The sequence below is a fragment of the Leptosomus discolor genome, chromosome 12 (genome assembly GCF_034619465.1).
Source record: "Leptosomus discolor isolate bLepDis1 chromosome 12, bLepDis1.hap2, whole genome shotgun sequence".
Classification (NCBI taxonomy): Eukaryota; Metazoa; Chordata; class Aves; order Leptosomiformes; family Leptosomidae; genus Leptosomus; species Leptosomus discolor.
Window position 1 is genome coordinate 22,095,968 of NC_141402.1, and position 24,908 is coordinate 22,120,875.

The window sequence follows — 24,908 nt, forward strand, 5'->3', positions numbered from 1 at the left end:
GTTCCCTGGCCCTGCCGTCCGTGCAGCCCCTCGGGGGGAGGGAAGACGGCTGACCTTCAGCCTCAACAGCAGCACAGCCGTCCAGCAGCACACTCATGAGTTTCTTCTTACACCAGGACCTGCGGGCTCCGGCCCATGGCGGCTAGCTACGGCATGTCGCGCGTCGTGGGTGGCTCGGGTGCCCAGCCAGGGGCCTGGCCCTGGATCGTCAGCATCCAGAGCCCCTGGGGCCACGTGTGCGGAGGGTCCCTCATCAGCCCGCAGTGGGTCCTCACAGCAGCCCACTGCTTCAACGCGGCCAGGTAAGGAGGAGCAGGGAAGGGGGCTATCCCCACAGCACCAGCAGGCGCCCCGTCCGCAGCCCCACGAGCTCCTGCCATCCCGCTGCCTTGCAGTATGCCTGGTGCCAGGGCACTGGCGAGCCCAGCTGAGAGACTGCTCCGCAGAAGGCTGGGCTCGTGCCACCGCTTCCTAGCAGCCTCCAGCTCCACGTTCCTGGTGCCCAAGGCATGCTAGGGCAGTGGCACCCTCCGCAGCGCTGCTTTCCTCCCTGCCTTGGGAAGCAGAAGGCAGGGAACCGTGGGGCTGCTGCAGCATGTGGCTCCGCTCCCTCTGAGGCCTCTCTGCATCTGCCTTCCAGGTACCTCACCATGTGGCGTGTGGTGATCGGGGCCACCCACTTGGGTCAGCTGGGCCCTGAGACCCAAGTGCGCGGTATTTATCGGCTGATACTTCATGAACACTACGATAACGTCACGGAGAGGAACGACATCGCCTTGCTGGAACTGGACCAGCCTGTCCAGTGCGGCTACTACGTACAGCTGGCCTGCGTGCCCGACGCCTCACTGAGAGTGTCAGAGCTGACGAGCTGCTACGTCAGCGGTTGGGGTGCCACCATGGCAAGATGTGAGTTCCCAAAGAGTATTCGTGTGCCGAGGGTAAGCTCGGCACGCTGGGGAGGCGGGCTGGGCTTCTGGGCAGCGGCGGCGGCAAAAACCAGAGTCGGGCTGTGGGGACGTACGGCCACGGAGAGATGGGCCCGAGCCATCAGCCAAAGCGAGAGGGAAGGGCAAGCCCGGCACAAGGCCTCTGCAGGGGCAAAGGCGGGCCCTAGGGAAGGGCTTCACCCACACAGGGGAGGAGAAGTGGGAACAGAAGGGCTGCTGGCTGCTAACTCCTTCCTGTGCTCACAGCTGCAGGATCGACTGCTGTCCTGCAGGAGGCCCAGGTCCACCTCATCGATGTCAAGGTCTGCAACAGCAGCCGCTGGTACAGAGGGGCCGTCCACCCCCACAACCTGTGTGCCGGCTATCCGCAGGGCGGTATCGACACCTGCCAGGTAGGAGCGTGCTCCGCGCCAGCCCCCAGCAGCACAGGCAGCCCTGTCGCCAGCGCCCAAACGTCCCCCGGCGCGTGTTGCGCCTGCCAAGTCGCCCTCCTGCCGCTGGGTCCCCACCGCTGTCGGGGCTTGCCTTCCCTTCTCCGTCTGCAGGCCCTTGCCCAGCACCCCTCTTGTCCCAGAGCCCCGGCACTCTGCCCAGAAAGGCTACCCAGTGCTCTTGCCCCAGCCCAGAGGTCCGGATCCCAGTCCTGGAACGTCCCCCTTCCACACCTCCAGGATCAGCGGGCAGAGAGGAGAGAGCGCCCTACCTTGCAGGCCCACCACCCCCTCCCAGACAAGGTCCTGCAGGCTCCAGCACCTGAGCAGAGCCTTTCTGGGCACGGGGTACAGCTCTGGCAGGTGCCAGGAGAGAGAAGGAGCCAGCCACAGTGCTGACAGGGGCCACCCAACACCACCAGAACCCTCTGACTCTCCTCCGCTCCGCTGCAGGGTGACAGCGGTGGTCCTCTCGTCTGCCAAGACAAGCACGCCGACTACTTCTGGCTCGTGGGGGTGACCAGCTGGGGGATAGGCTGCGCGAGAGCCAGGCGGCCCGGAGTCTACACCTCCACGCAGCACTTTTACAACTGGATCCTGGTACAGATGGGACTGCACCCAGCAGTCCGGGCTGCTCCAACGGCGCGGGCATGGAGTCATTTTCTCACCGCCTCCACCCCCGTGCAGAGGCCAAGGCCGATCCCAACACAGTCGGGCACGTTTAGCTCCTGCCCATTCCCACTCCAGAAGCTGGTGGAGTTCTTTACTCGGGTGCAGGAGCTCCTGCAGGTGCTAAGGGGGAAAAAGGCTTGAGCAGCAAGAGGAAGAGGATCCAGTGCAGGCTGCAGAGTAGCACCACCCTTTCCTCCTGGGGCAATGCCTGCTGAGATCCAAAGGCAGCCTCAGTGCCAGTGGCCTGCTCGGTCCTGCCCACGCTCCTCTCAGGGCACACACAACAGCTGCTCTTGACTTAGTTCTTGAAATAAAGTTGACAATTTTCACAGCTAACCAGGCTTCAGTCCAGTCTCCTGTGCAAGGCAAGGACTTCCACGCCCAGCACCTGCAGAACGAGGCTGCAGGCAGACAAGTCGGTCACACGGGCAAAGAGTCACTCCAAAAGCTGAAACCGTGCCCGGTCTGAGACGAGGGTGCTCAGAGCCACTGTCGGGTGGAGAAGACTGGCTAGAGGGAGGCTAGCAAGAGGAGAGGAGGAAATGATGTGACACGCAGCCAGCGTTGGGGGTATGCCTTAAGGCACGCAAGCTGAAGATTAGGGCCTGCCGGGAGCCTTCGCTTACTGAACACACCGTGGGAAACGCCTGAGCATGCCAAGAGCTATTGCTGTCTGTAGCAAAGCGAGTGCGAAGCTGACGGGAGTCAGAGTGCCATGAGGAAGAGCTGGATTTCACAGGTAGTTAAGGGGGATTGGTGTGGGAGGTGGCCACACTTGACAGATAACTGAAGGAAGAGCTGGGGTGGTTTTGGGGAGAGAAGTCTGGCAGGGACAGCAGTACCCAGGAAAAAACTGCATCGGTAATGCCGTGGAAGTCCGAGGTGACCCAGCTAACAGTGCCTGAAACAGCAAACCTGTGGACGGCTGTGGCAAACCTGGGAGCAAGGGGGAAAAAATACCCGCGGGGAGGTCCCTTGCTTGGGAGGAGACAGGGGCGGAGAAAGAGGGGAGTCAAGGCATTTGAGGGGCATGTATAGGCATGGAAAAAGGAGGGGAGGGGGGGATCAAGGAGCCAACCCCACAGAGGCAAACTGCTGGTTGGTGTGCTTGTTTGACTGAGCCCTGCAGGTGATCACCGCAGTGCGTCCTACCTCCTCTTGGAGAGCGATTCCCACTCCTTCGTGTGCGGCCCCACTCTGCACCCAGGGCACGGGTGGGTCCAGAGGGCTGGCGGCCAGCAAGGGCAGAAGGGAACACAGGCCACGGCGACCCAGCGGTGGGCAAGAGCGAGTGTCTCGGGCCAGCTACTGTTCGGAGCGCTGTGTGTTTGTGCAATTCACTAGGGAAACCAGAAGCTGGACTAGCTCACGAGCAAAGGAGAGAGACCCTTGCAGTCGTGCAGATGGCCTGTGGTTGCAGCCCACCCGCTTTGTTGAGCTGCCCGGTGGTGCCGATCCTGGGGAAGGCTCAAGAAACGGCGGCTGCCTGTACCTGCAGGCGGGCAGTGGAGTGTGCACAGCGGGAGCCAGCGGTGGTTTGTGCGGCTGTTGAACGGGTTTGGGCTTTCAATGTGCCCAGCCCGGTACGCCTGGTTCCTTTCTCCTTGCAGGTTGTATTCAGAGCTGTAATGCTATTTTTTAAAAAAAGCAAAAGCAACCAGCAAACAAAAAAAAAGCTGGGCAATTCCACCCTGCAACTGGTTGTCTCCCCCAGGCCCTGGCCACCCTGCCAGGCGACATTCACCACCACCAGCAGGGTGCAGGAGCGGGCCCGGGGCAGGGCTTTCACAGGCCGCCCCTATTTTGAGGCTCCTGGCCGTGCAGTTCCTGGGCAGTGCTCAAGCAATGGCAGCAGTGCCCACAGCCGGTATTTTTGATCTTTCTCCCTTTCTCCCAGGCTCTGGCTCCCTGGTTTCCAGCTGTTCTCTTTCTGCCTTAAAGCCTGTTGTGCTGCTTCTCTTCCCCTTCCTCACTCTGGCTCCTTGTCCCCATCTTTTTTAGCCTCCTCCCTGCCTGCCCCGGCCCCTCGTGCTCCCCCTGCTCCCCCACCCCGGCGGCCACCGTTGCTCGGTCCCTCTCTGCCGCCCTGCCCCACACTCCCCCTCCCGCTGGCCCTCAGGCTCTGGGGGATGTTTCCCGCCCTGCTCTTGGCTTGGGGGAGGGGCCATGGGGCCCGCGGGGGCGGGGCGGAGCCGGGGGAAGTGTCCCTGCAGGGGCAGGCAGCAGGAAGAGGCCCCGGGGCATGCTGGGAGCTGTAGTCCTGGGGCAGGGGCTGCCGGGCGGCCATGCTGGTGCCGGGAGGTGCAGGCTCTGCTCCAGCCATGGCCCGTCTGAGGTGAGGGCTGGGGCTGCCCCTGAGGTGAGCCAGGCCCTTGCACGGGGGAGGGGGTGTCTCCTGCCTGCTGGCTGCCCGGGGGTGGTGGGTGGGAGCTCCAAGCCGGAGTCGGGTCAGTTGGGGCATCCCCGGGGGTGACCTGAGAGCTGGGGAGGGGAAGGAGAAGGGAGACAGACCCCCCAGCACAGGCACTGGGCACGCCGACTCTCAGAGCCCCCCTGATCCCCCCCAGCCCCGCTCCCCCCCTGCAGCTGCCCTGTCCCCAGCCCCTCCCCTGAGGCCTGTCCCGCAGCCCCAGGCTGCCCCACGGCCTGTCCTGGCAGCGGCGAGCGGGGCCTCGGGCAGGCCCAGGGCTCTGTTAACCCAGGGGCCTTCAGCAGCAGTGCGGGGAAGGAGCGGGGTCTGCAGGAGCGGCTGCAGCAGGAGGGGCTCCGGCCTGGGGCCGGCTGTGACAGTCAGGGTTCTTTCCCTCTGCCAGAGGCCGTGCCAGGGGCTCGGTGGTCTGTTCCTGCCCTGGGGATGTCGTCAGCTGCATCCAGCTCAGGGTGAAGCTGAAGAGATGGGCAAAAGGAAAAGCGGCTGGAGAAGGACACGAAGGGGATCCGGCTGCGAGCTGCCCCCAGCTGCAGACAAGAGACAGCCGGCCTCTTGGCGTGAGGAAGGGTCCCTGTGAGTAGTCCTGAGCAGAGCTGGTCACCAACATGCACCGCGGGGTCTGTGTGCGTAACCAAAGCACGGTACAGCCATGTAGTGTGTGTGTGTGTGTGCGCAGTGAGGCTGTGTATGTAGGAAGCCTCATATTGTAAGAGCTGAGAGAGGCAGAGACAGAAGTGTCTCAACAGTAAAATCCTCCCAGCAGCACCAAGAGTGGGAGCGGCAGTGAGTCCTGGGCCCTTGTGTTATAATCAGATCTGATTTTGAATTTCATTGATAATTAATTGTTTTGAATAAACAACTAATTTCTTATAGTTAATTATTTCCTGATTCAAATAATTTACATTATGGTAAGGAGTAGACAAAACCTCACTTATGCTAAGAGACAGCAGATGCAGGCCTCAGGAAGATGGCCAAAGCTGAAGCTGCTGTGGATTGGGAAACTGTACAGAACACAGAACGAGGAGGGAGGGAGGCAGGTACAAGGGGTGAAATTGTACGTTCTCAGCTAGTTCTCTTATGTGATGAATCCATCGAAACAAAGGAATGTTGCTGTGAAGACTCTCCCGTCTTCCCCATCCTAATTTGTATATCAGAGATTTTGATCAGTAAAATAACCAATGATTAGGTTAGGATAGGACTATTAAGAAAGTTATAGAATAGGGCGGACCAATCATTGTAACTGTCAAAATTAATAGCGGGCATAACGTGCATGCTTATGTTAAAATCTGTTAAAGATCCTGACTTTGCAGAAAAAGGGTATAAGATGTTGAATTTTTGATGTAACTTTGAAGCCCGTCGGGTGGAGCTGTCCCTGTGCTTCCCAGCGCTGCAATAAAGACGTGCCGGCTTATCTGCAAGTGTGTAGATAAATTTGTCGTGATTGCGACCCTCCGTCCACACTTGGGGCCGTGTCACCCCTCTTGTGCTCCGGGTGCCTCCCTGTGCCTGTGCCCTCCCACCTTCCATCACTGGCGTCACTCTTTTGCTTCCTTGTACCTTTCTTCTTCTGTCTGTTCTTGTCCCCTGCTCCCTGTTCGTCCCTCTCTGCTTTCCAAGCCCCTCTCTTGTTCTGCTATTCTACCTGCCCCTTTGGTTTTCCTTGCTCTCCCTCTGTCCTGCTCCCTGCCCCTCTTTTTTCCTTCCTCTGTCTCTGTCCTGCAGCGCATGGCTGGTTTTTCATTCACTGCCTCTTTGTCCCAATCTGCATTCCTCCTTGATGTTCCCAATCTCTCTGGCTTCTTGCCTGAGATGCTTTTTCTCTCTTGTTTGTAACAGGAGACGCTGTTCTCTAAAAACATAACGGCATTCTTTTGGCAAGCCGCTGAAACGCTGAGAAGATCCCCTCCTGGGAACACTCTGCAATATTCTTCCTGTCTGCAAGTGGCACCTGTTCATCAGAATGGATTCCAGAACCCAAGGGGCAGTTAACCTCCAGAAGTCTTAAACCTTCTGGGGAATCGCACAGACTATTTCTTGCTAAGAAGATGAAGGCTCTGTTGTTCCAGCTGTCCTTAGTGTTTCGAGACAACAAGCACTTGCACTGGTACTTGTTCTTTTCTGATCTGCGGCTCCTGTGAATGTTTCTCCAAGTTCTTGGTTTCCTGTCCAGGTGACTCTCCAGAGGACTGTAAAAATCAGTCTTCGTGGAGACTCTCTGTGCTGCGGAGCTGCCTGTATTGTTGTTGTCACCCAGCTGCCTACAAACGGCTCCCAACCCCAGACAGTGGGGCGGCATTTCTGATCTGCTGGAAGGGGGTGTCTCCATTTTTAATGTTGTTTCTTTCAGGGAGCACTGTGAGCGTGGCAGATCCTAAGCAGAAATACACTCGATTTGAACAAGTCGGGCAAGGGTAAGTCCCGTCACAGCTACTTACACAAAAGCACGCGCCAGGTATTTTGCTGGTGTGATATCAAGCGTGAAGTCGGGCAAGCTCCAAACGTGTTCAGACCCTGGGCTTAGATTCTCCTGTCTCTCAGTACTGATCAGAATTGGTGCCTGTGGTCAGAAGGCGTCGTCAAAGAGCACTTGATGCTGGCAACGTCTTGTCTGCAGCGAGGGGCAGGACCTGGAAGATCTACTGTCCCTCAAGTTTGTGGCACCCGTTTGCTTGTTTTCTTAGGGGAAATCATTTTTGTGTGTCTCAAAATAATACGGCCACGCTAAAGAAAGGAGAAAAATCTTTATTGCCTGAAAGAGCAGCTTAGAACCTGATAGCTGTCAGATAAATAACACTTCTCAAGAACATTTCTTTCCAATCTTTTGCTTTCAAAAAATACTCAGTGATCAGGATTATAACGGCATAGTTTAGAAACTGCAACCAGAGATTAGATATTCAGCTCTCTTTTCTGGCAGAGGTAGTGAAAACCAACAATTCAGTAATAAACACAGTGTCGATGCACTGTCCTTTCCTCAGATGGCTGGCACGTGTGTTCAGGGCTCTCAGAATGACTGCGTGGTGTTGCCTGAGTTTTGCAGATAGATCCAAAGAAGAGATCTGAGAAGGCACAGCTAGACTGTGTGCGTGTTACATTCTCCGGAAAAAACCCACACAAACACACCGCAGGAAAAAAAAAAGGGAAAAAATAAAACCCAACAGCGCAAAACTGGAGAAAAAGGGAAAAGAATGAAATCTATTATTTTCCAGTCTCTGTAGGCACCTCGCCTTTCAGTTGTGGACTAAAAGAATTTAGTATGAACTCTGGAGATTTGCATCAGCCCTTTTTCTTCCTGTTGGACCTAAGTTTTCTCTTGGATAGCCTGCATGGCAGGGGGCTGGTGGGCTGCTGCGCTGTGCACTGCTGGCTGAAGGAGTGGAGGAACCAAGGTGTTTTGGAAACACTACAGGCAACAGAGAGCTCCTGTCAGGGCTTTCACTTCCAGGGTCTAAACCACTTCTCATGTCTCTGCTGCTCTTTTGTTTCTGGGGCGTCTGGAACTGTCTATACCGCACTCGACATCAGCACGGGACAAGAGGTGGGTGTCAGCAGCCCCAGCAGATTTGGCAGGGGTTCAGCGATTTCCGCCCTGGTGCGAACAGCGGATGGGCTTTCGGATCGCCAGGAGATCTTTACTGCAAAGGCTGTTCCTCTGAAGCGCAGGCTGGCGTCAGCCTGCAACGTACCTCGTCTGCTGTCTTCAGCTTTTCAGGGACAGCTCTTTAAGGGCACCGTGGTTCTGTGCCTCAGGAACTGAACGCTTCCTGTGGCTATCCGCTTTCCAGCAGGCATTGCACCGAGGGGTTGATTAATGCCTGAAAAGGTGCCTGCGAATTCCTGGGGGGAGGTCCTGGTCCCCCTGGCATCAGGAAGAGCCTTGGTGCTTTCTGTGCTTGGGCTGATGCTTCACCCATCGCTTCCAAGGCCCATCGTAAGAGAACTGTTTTTTTACTTACTGTGTCTTGAGGACAGGTTGGTGCTCTCCACAGTGCTGTTGGTCCCCGGCTGCTACCATGTTACCTCATCCCTGACTGGGCATTTGAATGGAGAGAAATCTGTAAAGAAATCGCAGCAAGCCTTTGGGCGTGCTAAAAACTATAGTTTTTACTGCCAATGTGAATGTGTTGGTTTAGAAATTGTTACATCTCTGTTCCCCACTGTGCATGAAGTTGTGCTCTTACAGAGAATGTTGGTCTCGATATACAATTTAACTCTGTACATTTACAGCATGTAAAACTGCCTGTGGACCTGGCCATAGATTGGTTAGTAATACAGATCGTCAAATCTGAAGATCTGTCACAGTGAGAGGCCTCGGGAGAACCCCAGGGGTGGTCACAGATTCCCCTGTTGCTGTGAGGAATAAATAGCTTCGTTACGTCACTTAATTTTGGACACACTTTGTCCTTATTAACAACCAGCAAGAACGCAAGGAGGGCACTTTCTCCTTTCAGAGAAGGCCACACTAGCTCTGTCTTAGTTACTGAATATATTGATGCATCCACTCGCTGCTGAAGGCTGCCGTCATTCAGTCCCAATTTACCTTAACCACAGCTTCAGGCAGTAATACTGTTTAGCATTTTTTCCATCAGGTGTTTCATCTCCAAAGTGTGATGCAAGACCTAATGAAGGAGAGATCGTGTTTAGGACTCAGTTTTGTGCTTTAGTCATCCTGAAGCTGGTTGACACACACCTGACAGATGAGAAGACGTATCTCAAGACCAAAGCTCTCTCCAAAAGAATACAGCCGTGTTTAGGTCCAGTGTCGGTGACAGCCTGTTACAGCCCGTGGAGTGGTTGCAGTGAAGTGGGGGCCGGGGGGTTGAGAAGCAGCTCTTGAAGGAGAGTTAACACTGACAGTCCCTGTAGTGGCCCCTTTAAAGTGGCATCTTAACGTTTTTGAATATGGGCAAACACTGCCTGCAAATCTGGCTGGAAAACCAGGCCCGAGAGCGGAGGGGTGCTCTCTTTTGGGCCATGTCAAGAGCAGGACTGGGCAGAGGGGGAGGCTGGCCAGACTACGGGGGAGCAAGAGGCAGACTTGAAATAGCCCCAGGGCCTCGTCTCCCCAGCGGGCGCGTGTCGGGTAGGGGGGCTCTTCTGGGGTGGGTTTGTAGGAGCCCTTGGCCGGAGCTGAGCTGGAAGGCAGGGAGGGAAGCAGGGCTGAGCCCAGAGGGACGGGGCTGGCAGAAGCGGGCTCACGAGGAGGCCAGGACGAAAAGCTCGAGCAGGGCCCATGGCTGCCTGGGGGAAGGTGGCACTGGGTGCAGGAGCCAGGCTGAGGCAGAGGCAGGCTGGCTACAGCGGTTCAGAGCAAAAGTGGTCATATTAGTGATAATTAGACAAGGTGGTGTCTTAGAGAATCCTTTTGCTCTTTGGGGCTACAGCTTCAGCTTTCTGATTTATCATTCCTGGCTGTCAACAGATACATCTGAATCTCACGGGTAGTGTCTCATCCACCTGCAGTGCTGCACTTTACAGCTGCTCTGAGACAGAGGTCTGCAAGGGATCTAAAAGCCCTAAGCTCTGCTTATGACCCTGGGTGTATCCATAAAATACTGATGAATGGATTATTGTTTTTTAACCCAGAAAATAATTGCAAATCTAAACTGTGCTAAAGAATGGCATTCAGAGTTGCAAAATAAAAATTCAAGGCATTAGGAAGTGCTAGGGTCGTACTTTTTGTGTAACCTTAGTAATCTTTTTAGTACAGCATTTGCCACGTAACGTGCATTTGTGTTTTGTTTCAGTTATGCAGTCAAGAACACCAGCAATTGCTGAAATAATGATCAAAAATCACGATTGCTAAAGCATTACCAGCTGGTTTTATGTTTTCACAGCAATAAAATCACTTCCTGCTTGAAAGCGTGCATGAATAATAATACCGTGATACACTAAGGCCATTTGAAAAGAACGTAGATAGACCTAAAAATGGTAGACCATTTTGACAGATTTACAAGGCAAAATGTATTTGGCCATGTGTCCTGCAAGCAGCACCCAAGCTAGCAAAGAAATAGGGCGTTGTAGTGTGAGTTACTGACCTCTTAGGTCTAATAACAAGACAGCTTGGCAGAGCTCTGCTATGTCATTCCAAACCCACTCCCTTCATGTTCATTCTGATCTCGTACCACAGACTGCTCAAATGAATGGTTTTTAATGTCATTTCAGGTGGCCATAAAACAAATGAATCTCCAACAACAGCACAAAAAGGAACGAGCTCTTAACGAAAGCCTGGTGATGAGGGAAAATAGGAATCCAAATATTGTTAACTGTTTAGACAGGTAAGTAGTTCTGGTACTATCACATGAATGTTCATTTACGTACTACAAGCCAAAGATTAAAAAACTTCTGGTCTCTGGCAGAAGATTGACCTCTTCATTATTTATCTACTCTACTTCTGGGAGAAGATTGTGTTTTGTCTGCGTTAATCTTTTCTGGCATATATAGTTTGAAGACTGTTTTTAAAAATGTGCATCAGCCATGTCTTACTAAAACAACAGCCCATGAGTTCACTACCTCTGTGTTGTTTTGTTGTTGGGGTTTTTTTGTTCCTTTTTTTTTTAAATTGATCATATTTTCTCTGTCTTATGATAAGTGCTGATAAGTCCTCACAGAAATTATTTCCGTTGGGCTGTTCCCACTATTTTCCATTACTGTGGATGCCAGGAAGACTAGGTTCTTGTTTCCAGAAACACATCATTTGCCAGTTTTAAATTTTTTTTTCCTCTCTCTGTGTGTTTTTTATGTAAGGTTTTCCAAACTGTGGACCAATTTCTGTCCTCAGTGGTACACACCCTCCTACCATGGATGTCTATGAAAGTTGTGTTGCCTTGTTTCTGGAGTTAATCCTGGAATCTTTGCGTTAAGATGATGAACCAGATGATGTGCTATGTCCTGGTTCCAGATTTATCTTTGCTGTTGGTAAACTGCATTTTTCACTTGCTTGCCATCTAAGACATGTAATTTTTCACTCGCATGCCTTTCTCATTTAGGCTGCACAGATTCTAAGTCCTGTATAGCCTAGAAGGAACGTCTAGTCATTTTATTCTGTCTTCGTTTGAAAATGACCTGGAAACAAAAGCCACCAGCAGTCTTTTCCATGAGGTAATTTAGCTGTGCCTGTTCATCTCAGTGCCCTTGTTTTCTTCTTTCAGCCACCTGGTCGGTGATGAGCTCCGGGTGGTGATGGAATACATGGCTGGTGGCTGTTTAAGAGATGTTGTTACCCAGTTTTGTATGGATGAAGAGCAGATGGCAGCTGTCTGCAGGGAGGTGAGGGATCCCGCGTGTGCTTCCTCTTCCTTGGACAGGATGGTACTGGTGAACAGGTGGTAAGAACAGGAGGGATTTCATCTTGAGAGCTTTGTTTCTGCGTTGCTTTATGATATGGAGAAGAAAGGGCACCTTAAGTGAACTGCCTGCCAGTATCGCTGCACTTACTGTCCTCTGTCATTACACTCTGAAACACTGTTACTGTGTTATCTTTTCTTTTTTTTTTTTTTCTTTTTTTACTCTTCTCAGCTCTACCTCTTTAAACACGTGCCTGGAGCATGTCTGTACTGCATTCCTTGCCTGTAAAAGCAAACATGCTGGTGGCAGATTTTTAAAAGAACAGCAAAGAAAAATAGAGACTCATTTGTCAGAGTCCTCAGCTTAAAAGGATAGCATTCGACCCAAAATGGCATTTGCTTCTGAAAAATGACTAAGGTGCTATTTCCAAACCTGCTATAGAGCCTGACAATAAAATCTTTGTCCTGCAACCTCCCACCCAACAGTGATCCACTTCAAACCGAAGGAAGGGACTTTCTCATTTTTGGCAAAACATAGTTTGTCATACGGATGGAGATAGCACACTGATTGGGCAGCAGCCATCCTGCCTGTGCTTTCAGGGGCTAGTCTGTGACAGTAATGGACATTTCTCTTTCCAAACCTGATAAGCCTTTATTTGGAAAGTTATTACTTTAATAGTAAGTTGAAGCACCAAGCTATTCCTCTGGACAGCGCAATATTTGGGCGTTACTCACAATTAATCTAGAAATTAAATCTTTTAGAGGCATTTCCTTTCTTGTGTGGTGAAATCAGGTCATTAATTTTTACCCTCATGTTTGTTTTTTACGTATCAGTGCCTTCAAGCCCTGGATTTCCTTCATTTAAAGCAAGTGATTCACAGGGACATCAAAAGCAACAGCATTCTACTTGGCATGGACAGGTCTGTCAAATTGGGTGGGTATTCCTGGTCAGGCACAGCCTTCCCAGGCTGTGGCACGGGGCTGCTTTTGACTGATGGCCAGTTCCCCAAAAGGGATGCCTGTGGCAGTGCGCTGACCACTGCTGCCAGCTCCGAGGACAGTTCCAACATGCAGAGAGGCAGAGAAAGGAAAAAGGTGTCAAGAGTGGCTTTGGTTTGTGTGTGGCCCTTCCAGAGGGAGGCAGTTACAGTCTAACGGTTCAAGTCAATAAAAGCCACTGCAGAAAACTTGAGGGGTGTTATTAAGTGGCCAAATCAGTATTTCCGTGGCTACAGCACTGAGTAAACAGAGCATGGCAGCTTTTCCAGATAGATTCCACACCGTGTTCTCAGGTATAGAGTGGGGATTTCTTTTGCTCGCCTTCCTAATTCAAGCTGCCTTTAACACCACTTGTTTTTCTCCTCAGCTGATTTTGGCTTCTGTGCTCGGATCATCCCTGAGCAGAGTCAACGGAGCACAATGCTCAGGACTCCATACTGGATGGCACCAGAAGTGATGAGAAAAGAAGCCTATGGCCCCAAGGTGGACATCTGGTCGCCTGGGGTCATGGCTATAGAGATGGTGGATGGAGAACCTCCTTACTTTAGTGAAGATCCTCTCAGGGTAAGGTGCACATAAAATCAGATACCAGTGTCTTTCAAATCTATCCCGTGTTTAGTCCCCCATGAGACAAAACCCGAGCCGCATCAGCTGGAACTAGTTCCCCCATGGGCCACTTCTAAAGCTGTCAGGGAGCGCAGCAGCATCTACTGTAGCTTTGGTGACGTCAAGGGGAGAACCTCCAAAGAGCAGTGACTTGTATCCAGTTCAGAAACATGCCATTTCTGCCTTCAACGGGGCTTGAAATACCTCGTATGTTTTTTGAACTCTCTTTGAGCTGTATCTCTGAGTGACAGCGATTTTTCAGCGGCAAGTTTCTCCAGTTGGGGAGTTTTTCTGAAAAGCATTCCAGCTGTGTCTGCAGGCAGAGAAGTCTTTTCAAACGGGTCAGTGCCGATGGCTTACCTGAGCCTTTCAGGAGGTGTCACTGCTTATAGAAATGCCATAATTATTCATTAGCAAATAACTTCCTGAAAATGTGTTTTAGCACAGAAACTTGTAGTAAATGAATGTATTTTTAATGATTTGAACTTTTCAGCTTCATCCTCATTTCTTAACATGAAATGACCAGCTCTTATCCCAAATGGGTGTGTAATAGTGGAGGAATGTATATAAAGATAAAACCTCATGACTGGTAGCTGGAACAAACTTAGATGCTGCACAGTTAATTCCTGATAGGGATGCAGGAATTTATGAGGAAATTAATTGTGACCCATGTGTATAGACACAGAATTTTTGTTAAGGCTGGAATTAAAATAGAGCATGATGCGTAGCTTTTCTCACAGCAGTAAGGCTGCACTCTCCCTACTCTACAGCACCCAGAGTGCGTGCTGCAGGCTGAGAGAAGAAACAGCAGAAGGATCAGGACATACCCCCTGGCAGGCTACTTAAGAAAGGAATACAACAGCTACACCAGTGTCAATCCTCCACTCTGAACAAAGGTTCCTGAGTTTTCTTGGAAGACTTCTTTTGGTTTGGTAGGTGCCCCAAGGTTTTTCGTTCCAGTGCACACAGAAGGAGCAGCGTGCGCTGTGCCACCTCGTGAGGGGGGAGAAGAAGCAAACAGGTTTGGGTTCAGCCTGATACTGAGTCAGCTGAGTGCAGCACAGCTGGCAGGGTGGCAGTAGGCCTGTGTCCCTGGTTTGGAGGCTGAAAATTCCAAGCTTCATTAACCTCAACTGTTAATTAGGGCTCCTCGAGAAGCTTCAGGTCGACTGTGAGGAAGGGAACTGGATTTCTTATCTCTGATCAAATTCACATTCAGCCATTCCTGCCCTTGCCCAGATTATTTGAGATGCTCTTTTTCTTCATACATGCCTCGTCTGCTGCGGGAGTTGAGATCAGCTTGAGCACTTGGAGCTTCAAGGCATCTTCAGGTGCCTGAGTCAACCTGCAGGAGGTTAAAATCAGGCACCTGGAGTTGGTCCCGTCTGTGTTCACTTCCTGGGCTCTTGGGCAGAGGCTGTTGCCCCTGAGCTGGGAACAGTGAACAGCTTGTGATGGACCGCCTGAAGTTCCCCAGTTCCCAGCTGGTTTTATGAAGGTGAATCATCCCCAGCAGGGACAGGATCCCTCTGCTGTTGTGTGTGGAATCACAGAGTGCAGTGAGAGCTCTCAGCTGCATCCAGACAGGAGAGCTGATAAGCAAGGCCTGTGTTTGCAGGTCAGGTTTTAGCTGATGGCACACAGTAGCTGTTGGGTTTAATAGTCACATTTAGACCCCATCCAGGGAGTTCTGCGAAGCCTGGAAACCAAAGGATGCTCTTTCAAACTTTGCGTGTTTCAATAGTGCAAGGCACGCAGCAGCTTCCATTACCGACATGGATTGAAATACCGAAATATACTATAAGGGCATTAAAGGATCATTAATCGTAGAGTTAAAACCAGGCTTAATGTCGATGCGTTTGTTGTTTTCCATGTGCAGAGCAAACGCATCCCCTGTTGCTCAAGTTCTTCCCAGCCGATGCAGAACTCACAGGAATGAACCATTTTCCAGCCAAGAGTGGCCTGGATATTTCTGTGACGGTGTTTGTTTTCTCTCACTGTGATTTCCTTCCACCAGGCGTATGCCTGGGGCCTGAGGGACAAATACTGGTGCGATAAATATCCTTTGAAATGCCGGTCGGACCTCCCCAGTTTCAGTTTTAAGAAGACCCAACAAACCAAATCCCAGGCATTTCTGTTTGCTTTTTCCTTTATTAACCACACTGCATCAATTTTCTTCAAACCTATAACATATTTTCCAAATGCTGTGAATCTTCTACAGTTTCAGGCTTCTAAATCATCCATATGTTGTTCCGTCATGTATCTGGGTGCCCTGGATAACTTTAGGGTCTCATTTTCACAGACTGCAGCTGTATGCCAAATCCATTCTTCTTTCTTGGTACGTTAAAGAAATCCATGAGCTTATTGCCCCTTTGCAGCTACTGCAAACACTTCTTTCCTTTGTACTGTACTTGCTTTTCTCTGCCAGCTGGATCACAGGAAAGCAAAAGAGACACGGCAAGAAGGTGCTTCAGCTTCCCCTAGATCTTTTTCTGTGGTCGTAGAACTGTTTAAAAGGTGCAGTACCCAGCTACAGATGACTCTGCTGATTGGAGTTCTGTGAAGAAAGGAGCAGCTGAAAGAGCTCCCTTTGTCCTGGCACTCCTGTTTCACAGCCAGGTGAATGGAGCCGGAATAAAATTCCCAAGGCTGCCATGGGTGCTGTGTTCCTTTACCGCAGGAGAAGGGACGTCCCTGGGGCAGCACCATTTAACCGCAGTGAGGACAGGCCCTCCGGCTCACTGCTGTGCCCGGTGCCTGAGGGCAGCTGCAGAGGGACGGGACAGGACTGATTTTGTGACACTTCTGTTGTGGGAAAAGTAGAGAAACTTCCTTTTATTGTTTTTCCTCTAGGATAGTTCATTTGCCTTTTTAGGCCTGGAATTTTTCCTCTGTGTTTAAGAGGATAAGAGCAAAGTCCCTTTGGCCACCGTCTCTTTAAATGCCAGTAGCGCAGAGCTGTTCTTGTCATGGCGGACATTTGTATGGAAGACTCCTAGGCCTATTTCCATTATTATTGCTGTATATTTGGGACATATTCTGCAAGTTTAGGTGCAAACAGTTCAAAACGTTTGTCTTGTGTTTCTAAAGAACGTCTTACAAAAGCAGAATGAACTCATCTGTCCGGCTTCTCAGCATGTGAGACCTTGGTTCCAAGTGAACTGCCCCGGATAATGCTCGCCCCATGTTTTGCAAAATTCTGTTCTAATTCCTTGGCCTGAGGTCTGTCAGGAAGACTTGCTGATCTGGAATTTGGAGACTGCTGACATAGTTGCAGGTGGCTCCTGTCTGCCCAATAGTGTTTTTTCTTCCTAATAAAATTGTGCGTACAGCTTACATGTCTGTGTTAGAAATGAGGTTCCAAATGCTTCTGTTTATCCAAGGAATAAGCTGATGGATCTAGTTTTTATTTCATCCATTTACCATTTCTATCTAGAATAGAGCAAAAATCTGGACTAGGTTTGTTTTAAGGAAGCTGTACTTTAGGGAGCAGTGAGCACTGCAGGGATGCATTTTATGTAATCATCCTTTGAAATAATACAGCTGGCCCGAATTCACTCTTTAAAATAGCCAGGAAAGCTGGTGTCGATGCATGGAGAAGCAAACTGTGCTTTTGCTGATGTAGTTCCTACTAATGAGGTCAGCCACTGCAATCAGCTGTCAAGGCAAGATCACGTTGATGTTGGAGTAGCTGTGGCTGCATCGGGGTTTGTTTTGTAGGTATAGAAAAATCATCTCTAACCCTTTGCCAGGGAAGAAACTGGCCCTGGAGACTGGACCTTAAAAAACAGGCTCCCTATGAGCAGCTCTGGGTAAGAAAGAAACAGGTGGAGTCTCGTGTTTCTTGTCTCTCTAGGCGATGGATCTGATAGTGACCAACAGGACACCAGAGCTGCAGAACCCCGAGCAACTGTCCGCTGAGTTTCAGGCCTTTTTGAGCTGCTGCCTGGAGGTGGACGTGGGCAGGCGAGGGTCTGCCCAGAACCTTCTGCCGATAAAACGCGAAGCGGCTGCAGGTGAAAGAGCTGCGCTGTGTCCTGGTTTTGTCATCAGCTGAACTCGAAGGCATCAGATGGAGCCCCCTCGTGTTAGTCTCCACTCTCGGTGCTTTTCAGCTGAAAAACAAGTGGAATCATACAGTGGTTTGGGTTGGAAGGGACCATTGGAGGCCATCTAGACCAGCCCCCCTGCAGTGAGCAGGGACATCTTTAGCTGCATCAGGTTGCTCAGAGCCGCATCCAGCCTGACCTTGGATGTCTCCAAGGATGGGGCTTCTGCCACCTCTCTGGGCAGCCGGTGCCAGTGTTTCACCACCCTCACGGTAAAAAATTTCTTCCCCATATCTAGTCTGAATCTGCCTTCTTATAGTTTAAAACCGTTACCCCTTGTCCTATTGCAACAGGCCCCGCTAAAAAGTCTGTCCCCATCTTCCGGATAAGCCCCTTTCAGCACTGGAAGGTGGCTGCAAGGACTCCCCGGCCTCTTCTCCTCTCCAGGCTGAGCAACCCCAGTTCTCTCAGCCAAATGCCTCCAGGGCTGGTGACTCAGCCACCTCCCTGGGCAGCCTGCTCCAATGCTTGAGAAGGTTACCACTCCCCCTGTGCTGTGTCAGTTGAGTCGTTAGAATATGGATAAAGGAGTCTTCATAATCATCTTCTAGTGAACTTGGTGACTTAGTAGGTAGGGGCTGTTTTGAAGATGTCAGTGGTGAATGAGAATGTCGGAGAAGCCTATTGAAATGCACAATGGCAACCTCTCCCAACCTAGAAGAAAGCTAAAACATGACAAAATCAAGCTCGTTTGCATTGGAAGACCTTTGAAGAACTCGAACAGGGGGGGAAAAAAGGAGATCTGGTAGAGGCCTCACATGCTGGTGCCACTCCCGAATAACAGCAAAGGTGAAAGAAGTCACAACTAGGAGGTGTGCAGGAGTTGAGGCCCATTCTGTAGACATGAAGTGCTGCAGAGCGAAGGGTGGGTGCGTTCCTGAAGGGGTGAGGGGAGAAGAGAAGGTGGGCTGTTCCGTACTGCTTACGCTCCAGTTTTCACCAATTGCTTGTTGTAACCGGACAGCGGAGCCGAGGGTTTGATTCAGTGGAGTTACATTTGCAGTTCTGTCAGTCTGACTGTGAAGGCACTTAAAGGGTTTTGCTGGCTTTCATCGGTGAAAGAAGCGGCTGTTCGTGAGCGTAGCGATAAGCAGAACAAAGAGAAGGTAGATTTTGGACTTCAGTTATGGTGGTGTTCTTCAGGACTGTTGGGGAATTCCTTTTCTCCGTGCAGAATGATCTGTTGAATTGAACTGGGTGTAGGGGTGAAAACTCAGCGAGTGAATTTTGGAGTACTCTGTGCGTGAGAGAGAGAGAAAGCAAAAGGCAAGAGAGTTTTTAAGTCTGAATGTGAAGGTAGATGAGCAACCAAATCGGTTCTTAATAGGAGGGGAGGAATGGAACTGGAGTAGGTGATTAATCTCTTACTTTGTCCCTCGATGAATATTGTGGTGAAAAATACGGTCTATGGCAAACTGTCAGAGTGATGAGGTGTTCACATCACCTTCTGTAACGTTTCTTCTCTTCTCTCGAGGTTCTTCCTGAACACCAATGAGGTGACATCTGTTTTTAAAAACTTGGGCATGATTGGATGGGGAACAACAGGGCAGGAAGTATTGTTGTTTTTTAATGAAGAGGCTAGGTACAGTAACTTACCTGTTCTTCTAATGGTTAAATATTTATTGGAAATTAAATTTTAAAATAAAAAAAAAAAATCTGCGTGTGCTAGTGGGTGTCTAAGAGTGTGATGAAACAAAGCAAAGCTGCAGATACTGGTATTGCAGTTGGCATTCCAGGTCATCCAGTTAGTGTTTCAGTTCTGACATCTCGGTTTTACTTGTGCTTCACCCAACTGTTTCCCCGTGTCGCTGAAGAGATTTTTCTGTGCTGTGCTTTTCAGCTGTGGCTGGCGTTTAACGATACGATCCCGTGATTGTTCCCTAGGATCGGTGAGGTTGGAAAAGACCTTTAAAATCATCGGGTCCAACCGTAAAAGTAACACTGCCAAGTTTGCTGCTGAGCCATGTCCCTAAGCACCGCATCTACACGTTCATAGTACAAGTAATAGAGATGTTTATTGTTTCAGCAGTCACGTCATCTAAGTGTGACGTATGAGAGCAGCAGGAGGTCATTTTTTACAGCCTCTGTGTTCCTCGGGTAATTGCCTTTCCTCCTAAGTGAGGAAAAGGCAAAGGTTCTGGCAAGGTAGTGGATTCTAGCCTTTTACTGTCTTTCTTTTAACAATTTAAATGTGCGCTAGGGCATCCCAAATAACAAAATGTCTTGAGGAGCCAGCTGCCATGTGTCGTTCGTGTGCTCTGTTTGTGATGGGAGAAGCATGAGAGAGAATTGGCTGCATCAGCTGCAGGAAGGGAAGGTCAAGCTATTCATACAAACACGAATCGAGTTATTTTGATAAGACCATTTTGCACTTTTTTAACGGGCAGCTTGACATTTGAATAGAAAAGGGTTCCTTCTCGGTTAATTTTGAGAGAATTTATTCCAAGTTGTATTTTATTTACCTCAGGTTTAGAGCACAGCTTCCCCGTCAGTTAGGAAGTACCATCCTGCAGTATAGCCCACCTAGGATTCCACAGGAGAGAGAAGTCTCAGTCGTAGTTTCTCACATTAATAGTCCGAGTGATTTCTATCTGCAGTGGGTAAGTTTAGAAATAAGGTCTGTTTAAATAAAACTCTGAACAAACCTTTTAACCTTTGGCTACTTGTCGTCCACCTTAAATAAGCTACTGTCCGTCGCTTGTAACCGGTTTTAGGATTCCTGGAATTAGTAGGTGAGATTAATTCTTACAATCCTAGCTTGATTCCAGGAATTCTTAGAATTCCGGAAGGTTAACACATTTTGGTCAGTTTTGTTAGATGGTTAGTTCCTATGCGGGCATGCAGTGGTTTACTGTTTCAAGCAGAGATTGGACAGGGCAATATCCAACAATTGTCAGGCTCTTTGATTCACGTGAGGTGTTCCTAGCCGCTGTGTCATGTTGGGGGAGGCCTAGGAAGTACATTGCTATAGAAAATGGCCCTTAAGAGAGCAACAGTACCACGGGGCAGGGGTGCGGGGGGTGTGGGGGTGTGTGTGTGTGTGTGTGAGATTTGTTTTTCTCATTTTAGACAGACAGCCTGGATTCTCTGTCTCCTGCAAAGAAAATTCAGGAGGTGTATAGACATGAGCATGGGACAAACGTGGAGATGCTCTGCCCAGTTGAAGGCCAAGCCTGCGTGGCAAAGTGGGAAGATGGGAATTGGTACAGAGCGCAGATTCTAGGTGAAGTCTTGATTCTTTCGCTCTAACGCTGGGTTGGGAAGTCAGATGTGGCTCTAGATCACGGGCTGTGAGCAGTAACAAAGCTGTTGTTTTCACTGGGCGTTCTTAGACTGGCGGGAGGTTCATAGAGTCAGTAGTACTAATGCATGTTATGACCTTTTGCTGTTACTGGAGTGGGTTATGCATTTTTACTTTTCTTTAAATCAAGAGAAGCGGTATACTTCATTTTCTATATATTATTGAAATTCTATGATCTAATTATTTTAAATAATTTTTCTCTTACTGCTACAGTTTGCACTACAGGTTTGTCTGTTAAGCCAACCTCTGAGCCTAGCTCGCGTGGGTCGCTTATTCCCCATGGCAATTCCGAAGGGGACTGGCCGTTCTTGTGCTGGCTCCTGTGCTGCCTGTGTGGGCAGCGCCGCGTGCCTGTGTGCTCGCGTGTCTCCTGGGCACATACTTGATGTGCCCGGGTCTCATGAAGTGGTTAGATGGAAGGGGACCAAACTGCAAACTCTGTCGTTGCAGGAACGTGACAGAGCTGACTCTCAAAGAACAGAGTTTTGGAACTGGGTTGTAGGACACTTGAAGCTGTGATATTTGATGATTGTATGGTGTAAATGTGGGGTTTGCTCTGAAATTCGGGTGCTTTAACCTGTATCAGATACTCATTTTTTGTTTTAATAACTTGGGCTGTTTTTCTTGAAGGGCTGCCAAGTCATCAAGCAGTTTTGGTGAAATATGTTGACTTTGGCAATGTTGCCACCTTAACTCTTAAAGACATACGCAGAGTCGAAAAGGAGTTTCTGAGCTTTCCAGAAAAGGTAAATTAGAGCTCGCCTGGATTAAATACTCAAAATAAACAGAATCTGGGTGGATGGAAGAGGAAGGCGAGGGTTGTTAACGTTCAGAAGTAAATAAAATGTTAAGCCAGTTCCTTGTCACATTGAAAACCCGTTTAATTGGTTTTGGATCATCCAGTTTCATCCAGTTTTAAATGAAATCTGAGGCTGCCTTGGGGTGAGGAGGTGTCTGTATAGTGTGTGTGTGTTTAATTCAGATCCAATCAAATGGCGGTGACGTGGCAGCAGAAGCCGAGGTCACGCTGTCTCGCTGTCCTGCGTGAGCGCAAAGCAGAGGCTGTGACGGGGCTGTGGTGAGACGGCCTTGGTGCGTGATGGGAGATCGATAACTTGAGTCTTCCTGTAGGCGATCAGGTGCAGGCTGGCTGGCATTGAGCCCTGCAAAGGGGCAGACGAGTGGAACAGAGAAGCCAAGGCAAGATTTGGAGAAATGACTGAAGGTAAAATTCTGCTGTGTTCAATTTTTGGTAAGTTATCAAGTTTCTGTTTCAGTATGATTGAATTGACTCAAACGTTGAAACATGCACTCTCGTGTTTTAGATAGTGTTTGTTGGAAGCGCTTGTGCTCGTACTTGTGACAGGTGGCCTGGAGTGAGAGTATCTCACCATGAGCCAGCTGGAGGAGACCTAACAGATGATGGCTGCTGACAAAAGCTCTGGTTATGGCTCCTCTTACAGACCACACCAGCCTTGAGGGACATAAGTGTCCTGGTTTATTAAGAGGGGCCTGTTTCCAGAAGTGCTCGCTGTCCTTGACTCTTCTGACTTTACTGGTAGCTGGGAGTGGGATCGCTGCGGCTGTAAAGCATCGCAAAAAGAAGAAACAAGCAAGAAGAATTTCAGCTAACACATCTATGCCTTAGTAGGATTTTTCTCAACACCATTTATTGTTAACCTGTAGCTCGTTATTTTTCAGCGCCTGGGGGATGGTGGTTTGGAGCCCATCTCATAAATGAAATGACATGTAGCAGTTGGTTATTTTGTACAAAAACATGGTGTAATTATTGGTGTATTTGAAGTTAAATTTTGTAGATACGTGCAAAGCTAAGCCTCTGCATTTTGTTGATGTTCAGAATCAATTGCTTTATAAACAAAATGTCATTTTACAGAATTCTGTCTTTTATAGTACCATTTGCCTCCAAAGCCGTCAGTAGTCTTTATACTGTCATTGGGTGGCTCTAGTTCTGTTTATATTGTTCATTCACAGAAATTTTAGAGGCGAACATCTTGTCTGTTGAACTCGTGGACTCCCCTGCTCCTCCTGGAAGAATCTTTAGTATTAACTGCCAGCTAGTTAAAGAAGACCTGGCGTCCTACATAACTGGGTAAGTACTCTGTGTGTAACGTAAAGTATGTGGAGATACTGAATTTGTGTAGTAAAGTTTCTGGCTTTAATATGTCGCCTCCAGTGACTGTAACTTACCACATTTGTGATAAATTCATGACAAGTCACATTCCTCAGCTGATGTGAGTTACAGAGTGTAACTCTGCAGTTTGGCATGATCGAGTTCTCCAGCTGAATCTTGACCAACGTCATGTATTGGAATTGTAGTTGATGGAGAAGGTGGAGATGAAATGTCTGCATCATACTTGTAGTGTGCTTAAGTGCCCAGTCCTCCCAAACTGGTTATCGTGAAGGTTCCCCTTCCCTTGTAGTAAGGAAAGAAATACCCCTTTTGTGTGTTGGACCTGCAGCTGAGGTGAGTCGTCTCTGTGGAAGGTCTGTTGTTGGAGAAGAAGTACTGAGGTAACCAGCTGTGACAGCCACAGACAGAAGGGTTGGGAAGCCTGCTGGGGGAGATGGGGCTGATAAGGAGATGACAGGGCTGCATTTAGTTTGTTGGCTTTTTGGAAGGCTAATCCGTGGGCTGTGTTTGTGAAAAACAGTCATTACTCTCTCGTGAATAACTCTTGAATAGGGATGAGAATAAGAAGATTGTTGTGTAGAAAATTTTGATTCCGAAAGGGAATTTCTGAATTTGCTTTTTTCAGGAGGAAGTAAGTAAGTGGATTTTCGTCTCTTAGCTCAGAAATACGACTAAATCCTAGGAAGACTTTTCCTTACTGGTCACGCTTTTCAGTCAGGTTTTTGTCAAGTGAAGGAGCTTTATTGAAACCTGAACAGCAGAGTTGTTTTGTCACTGTCACTGGGGTGTTTTATTGTGTGGCAGCTGCAAACAAGCAGCCATGTGACTTTACTGTAAGTGTCTAAAGTTGGTGGCTTGCCTAATGTGGATTTTTGTGGTCACTCGCTCACTGCCCCCTCCTTGGTTGGACTGGGGAGAAAACAGAAGAAAGAGGAGCAAGAAATCTCATGGGTCAACATGACAGAAGACAGGGAAGTTGCTTACTGACTACTGTTGTGGGCAAAACAGACTCAATTTACCTTAGTTTATTGCTAATTAGCATAAATCCTTCAAGACTGGTGCAAGCATTGTACCCAAACAGTTACAGCAGCCCCCTCTCCCTTTCCCAGCGCAAGTTTGCTCCAAGCCCCTCTCCTCTCCTGATGCCCCGGCTCCCCTCAGTCCCTTCGGTGAGGCCATGGGCAGGGCAGGGGCTGGGGCCAGGACCAGCCGTTTCTCCCCGCTGCTCCTTCCTCCGTGCTCTTTGCTTCCCGTGCTTCAGCGTGGGCCCTCCGCAGGCCTCGGTCCCTTCAGGAGTGTGCCTCTGCCCCCCTCCAATACCCTCTGCTCTCCTGACCTTGGTTCCTTCTCCCTCTGTTCCCTCTGTTCTGTTCCCTCCTCTCTCTCCCTGGCGTTTCTGCCCTTCAGGAAAGGAGAGGTGCCACCGGCTCCCATTAGGATTACTCTTCCGTGTTTAAGGTTGTTGTTGGGGGATGCCCAGGCCAGCCCTGAACTGGTAGAAGAGACTCTAAGCGGGAGAGCACAGCTCCGCTGAAGCTGGCTTGCTGGCCAGCAAACCTTAGTCACCTCGCTCTTGCGTTGGGATAGGAAGTAGTCCATGCAGAATTCCGGGGAGCAACCTTGGAGCCTGAAGTTCATTCCAAACAGATGGTTTTTGCTGATGGGTGTGCAGTGATACTGCTGTACTGGAGTTACTAGAGAGGGTGTTGGAGGACTCGTAACGTGTGCTTCACTTGGGAGAGCTCTCTGTGGCACGTTGCCTCTGTCCGTTTCCCAGTTCAGGCTGGTTGGACACACGGCAAGCGTTGCTTGTGAGCTTTGGTGTTCCTTTCTTCCCTGGTTCTACAAGGCGGCTGTTTTACCCGTTGGTTTCCAAACGCCTGCCCCAGGCAGGTTTGCAGAAATAACTGTGGGGCAGTGGGCAGTGGGTGAGTCAAAGCTTCAGGGAATTTCTCTCTGCCAGAGCAGTTTGTTTCC

At 49.8% G+C, this 24,908-nt stretch overlaps 1 protein-coding gene across 1 annotated transcript in view; it reads left to right on the forward strand.

Moving 5' to 3' along the window:
* Positions 1 to 24,465, forward strand: part of LOC147414650 (serine/threonine-protein kinase PAK 3-like) — a 55,380-nt gene extending 30,915 nt beyond the window's left edge. Inside the window, exons 12-20 of the mRNA XM_086472016.1 lie at positions 6,829 to 6,890; positions 7,966 to 8,016; positions 10,644 to 10,756; positions 11,630 to 11,747; positions 12,599 to 12,698; positions 13,131 to 13,327; positions 17,226 to 17,385; positions 22,772 to 22,889; positions 24,390 to 24,465. Coding sequence (XP_086328142.1) covers positions 6,829 to 6,890; positions 7,966 to 8,016; positions 10,644 to 10,756; positions 11,630 to 11,747; positions 12,599 to 12,698; positions 13,131 to 13,327; positions 17,226 to 17,385; positions 22,772 to 22,889; positions 24,390 to 24,465 — 995 coding nt within the window. The remainder of the gene's footprint in view (positions 1 to 6,828; positions 6,891 to 7,965; positions 8,017 to 10,643; positions 10,757 to 11,629; positions 11,748 to 12,598; positions 12,699 to 13,130; positions 13,328 to 17,225; positions 17,386 to 22,771; positions 22,890 to 24,389) is intronic.
* The last annotated feature ends 443 nt before the right edge of the window (positions 24,466 to 24,908 follow it).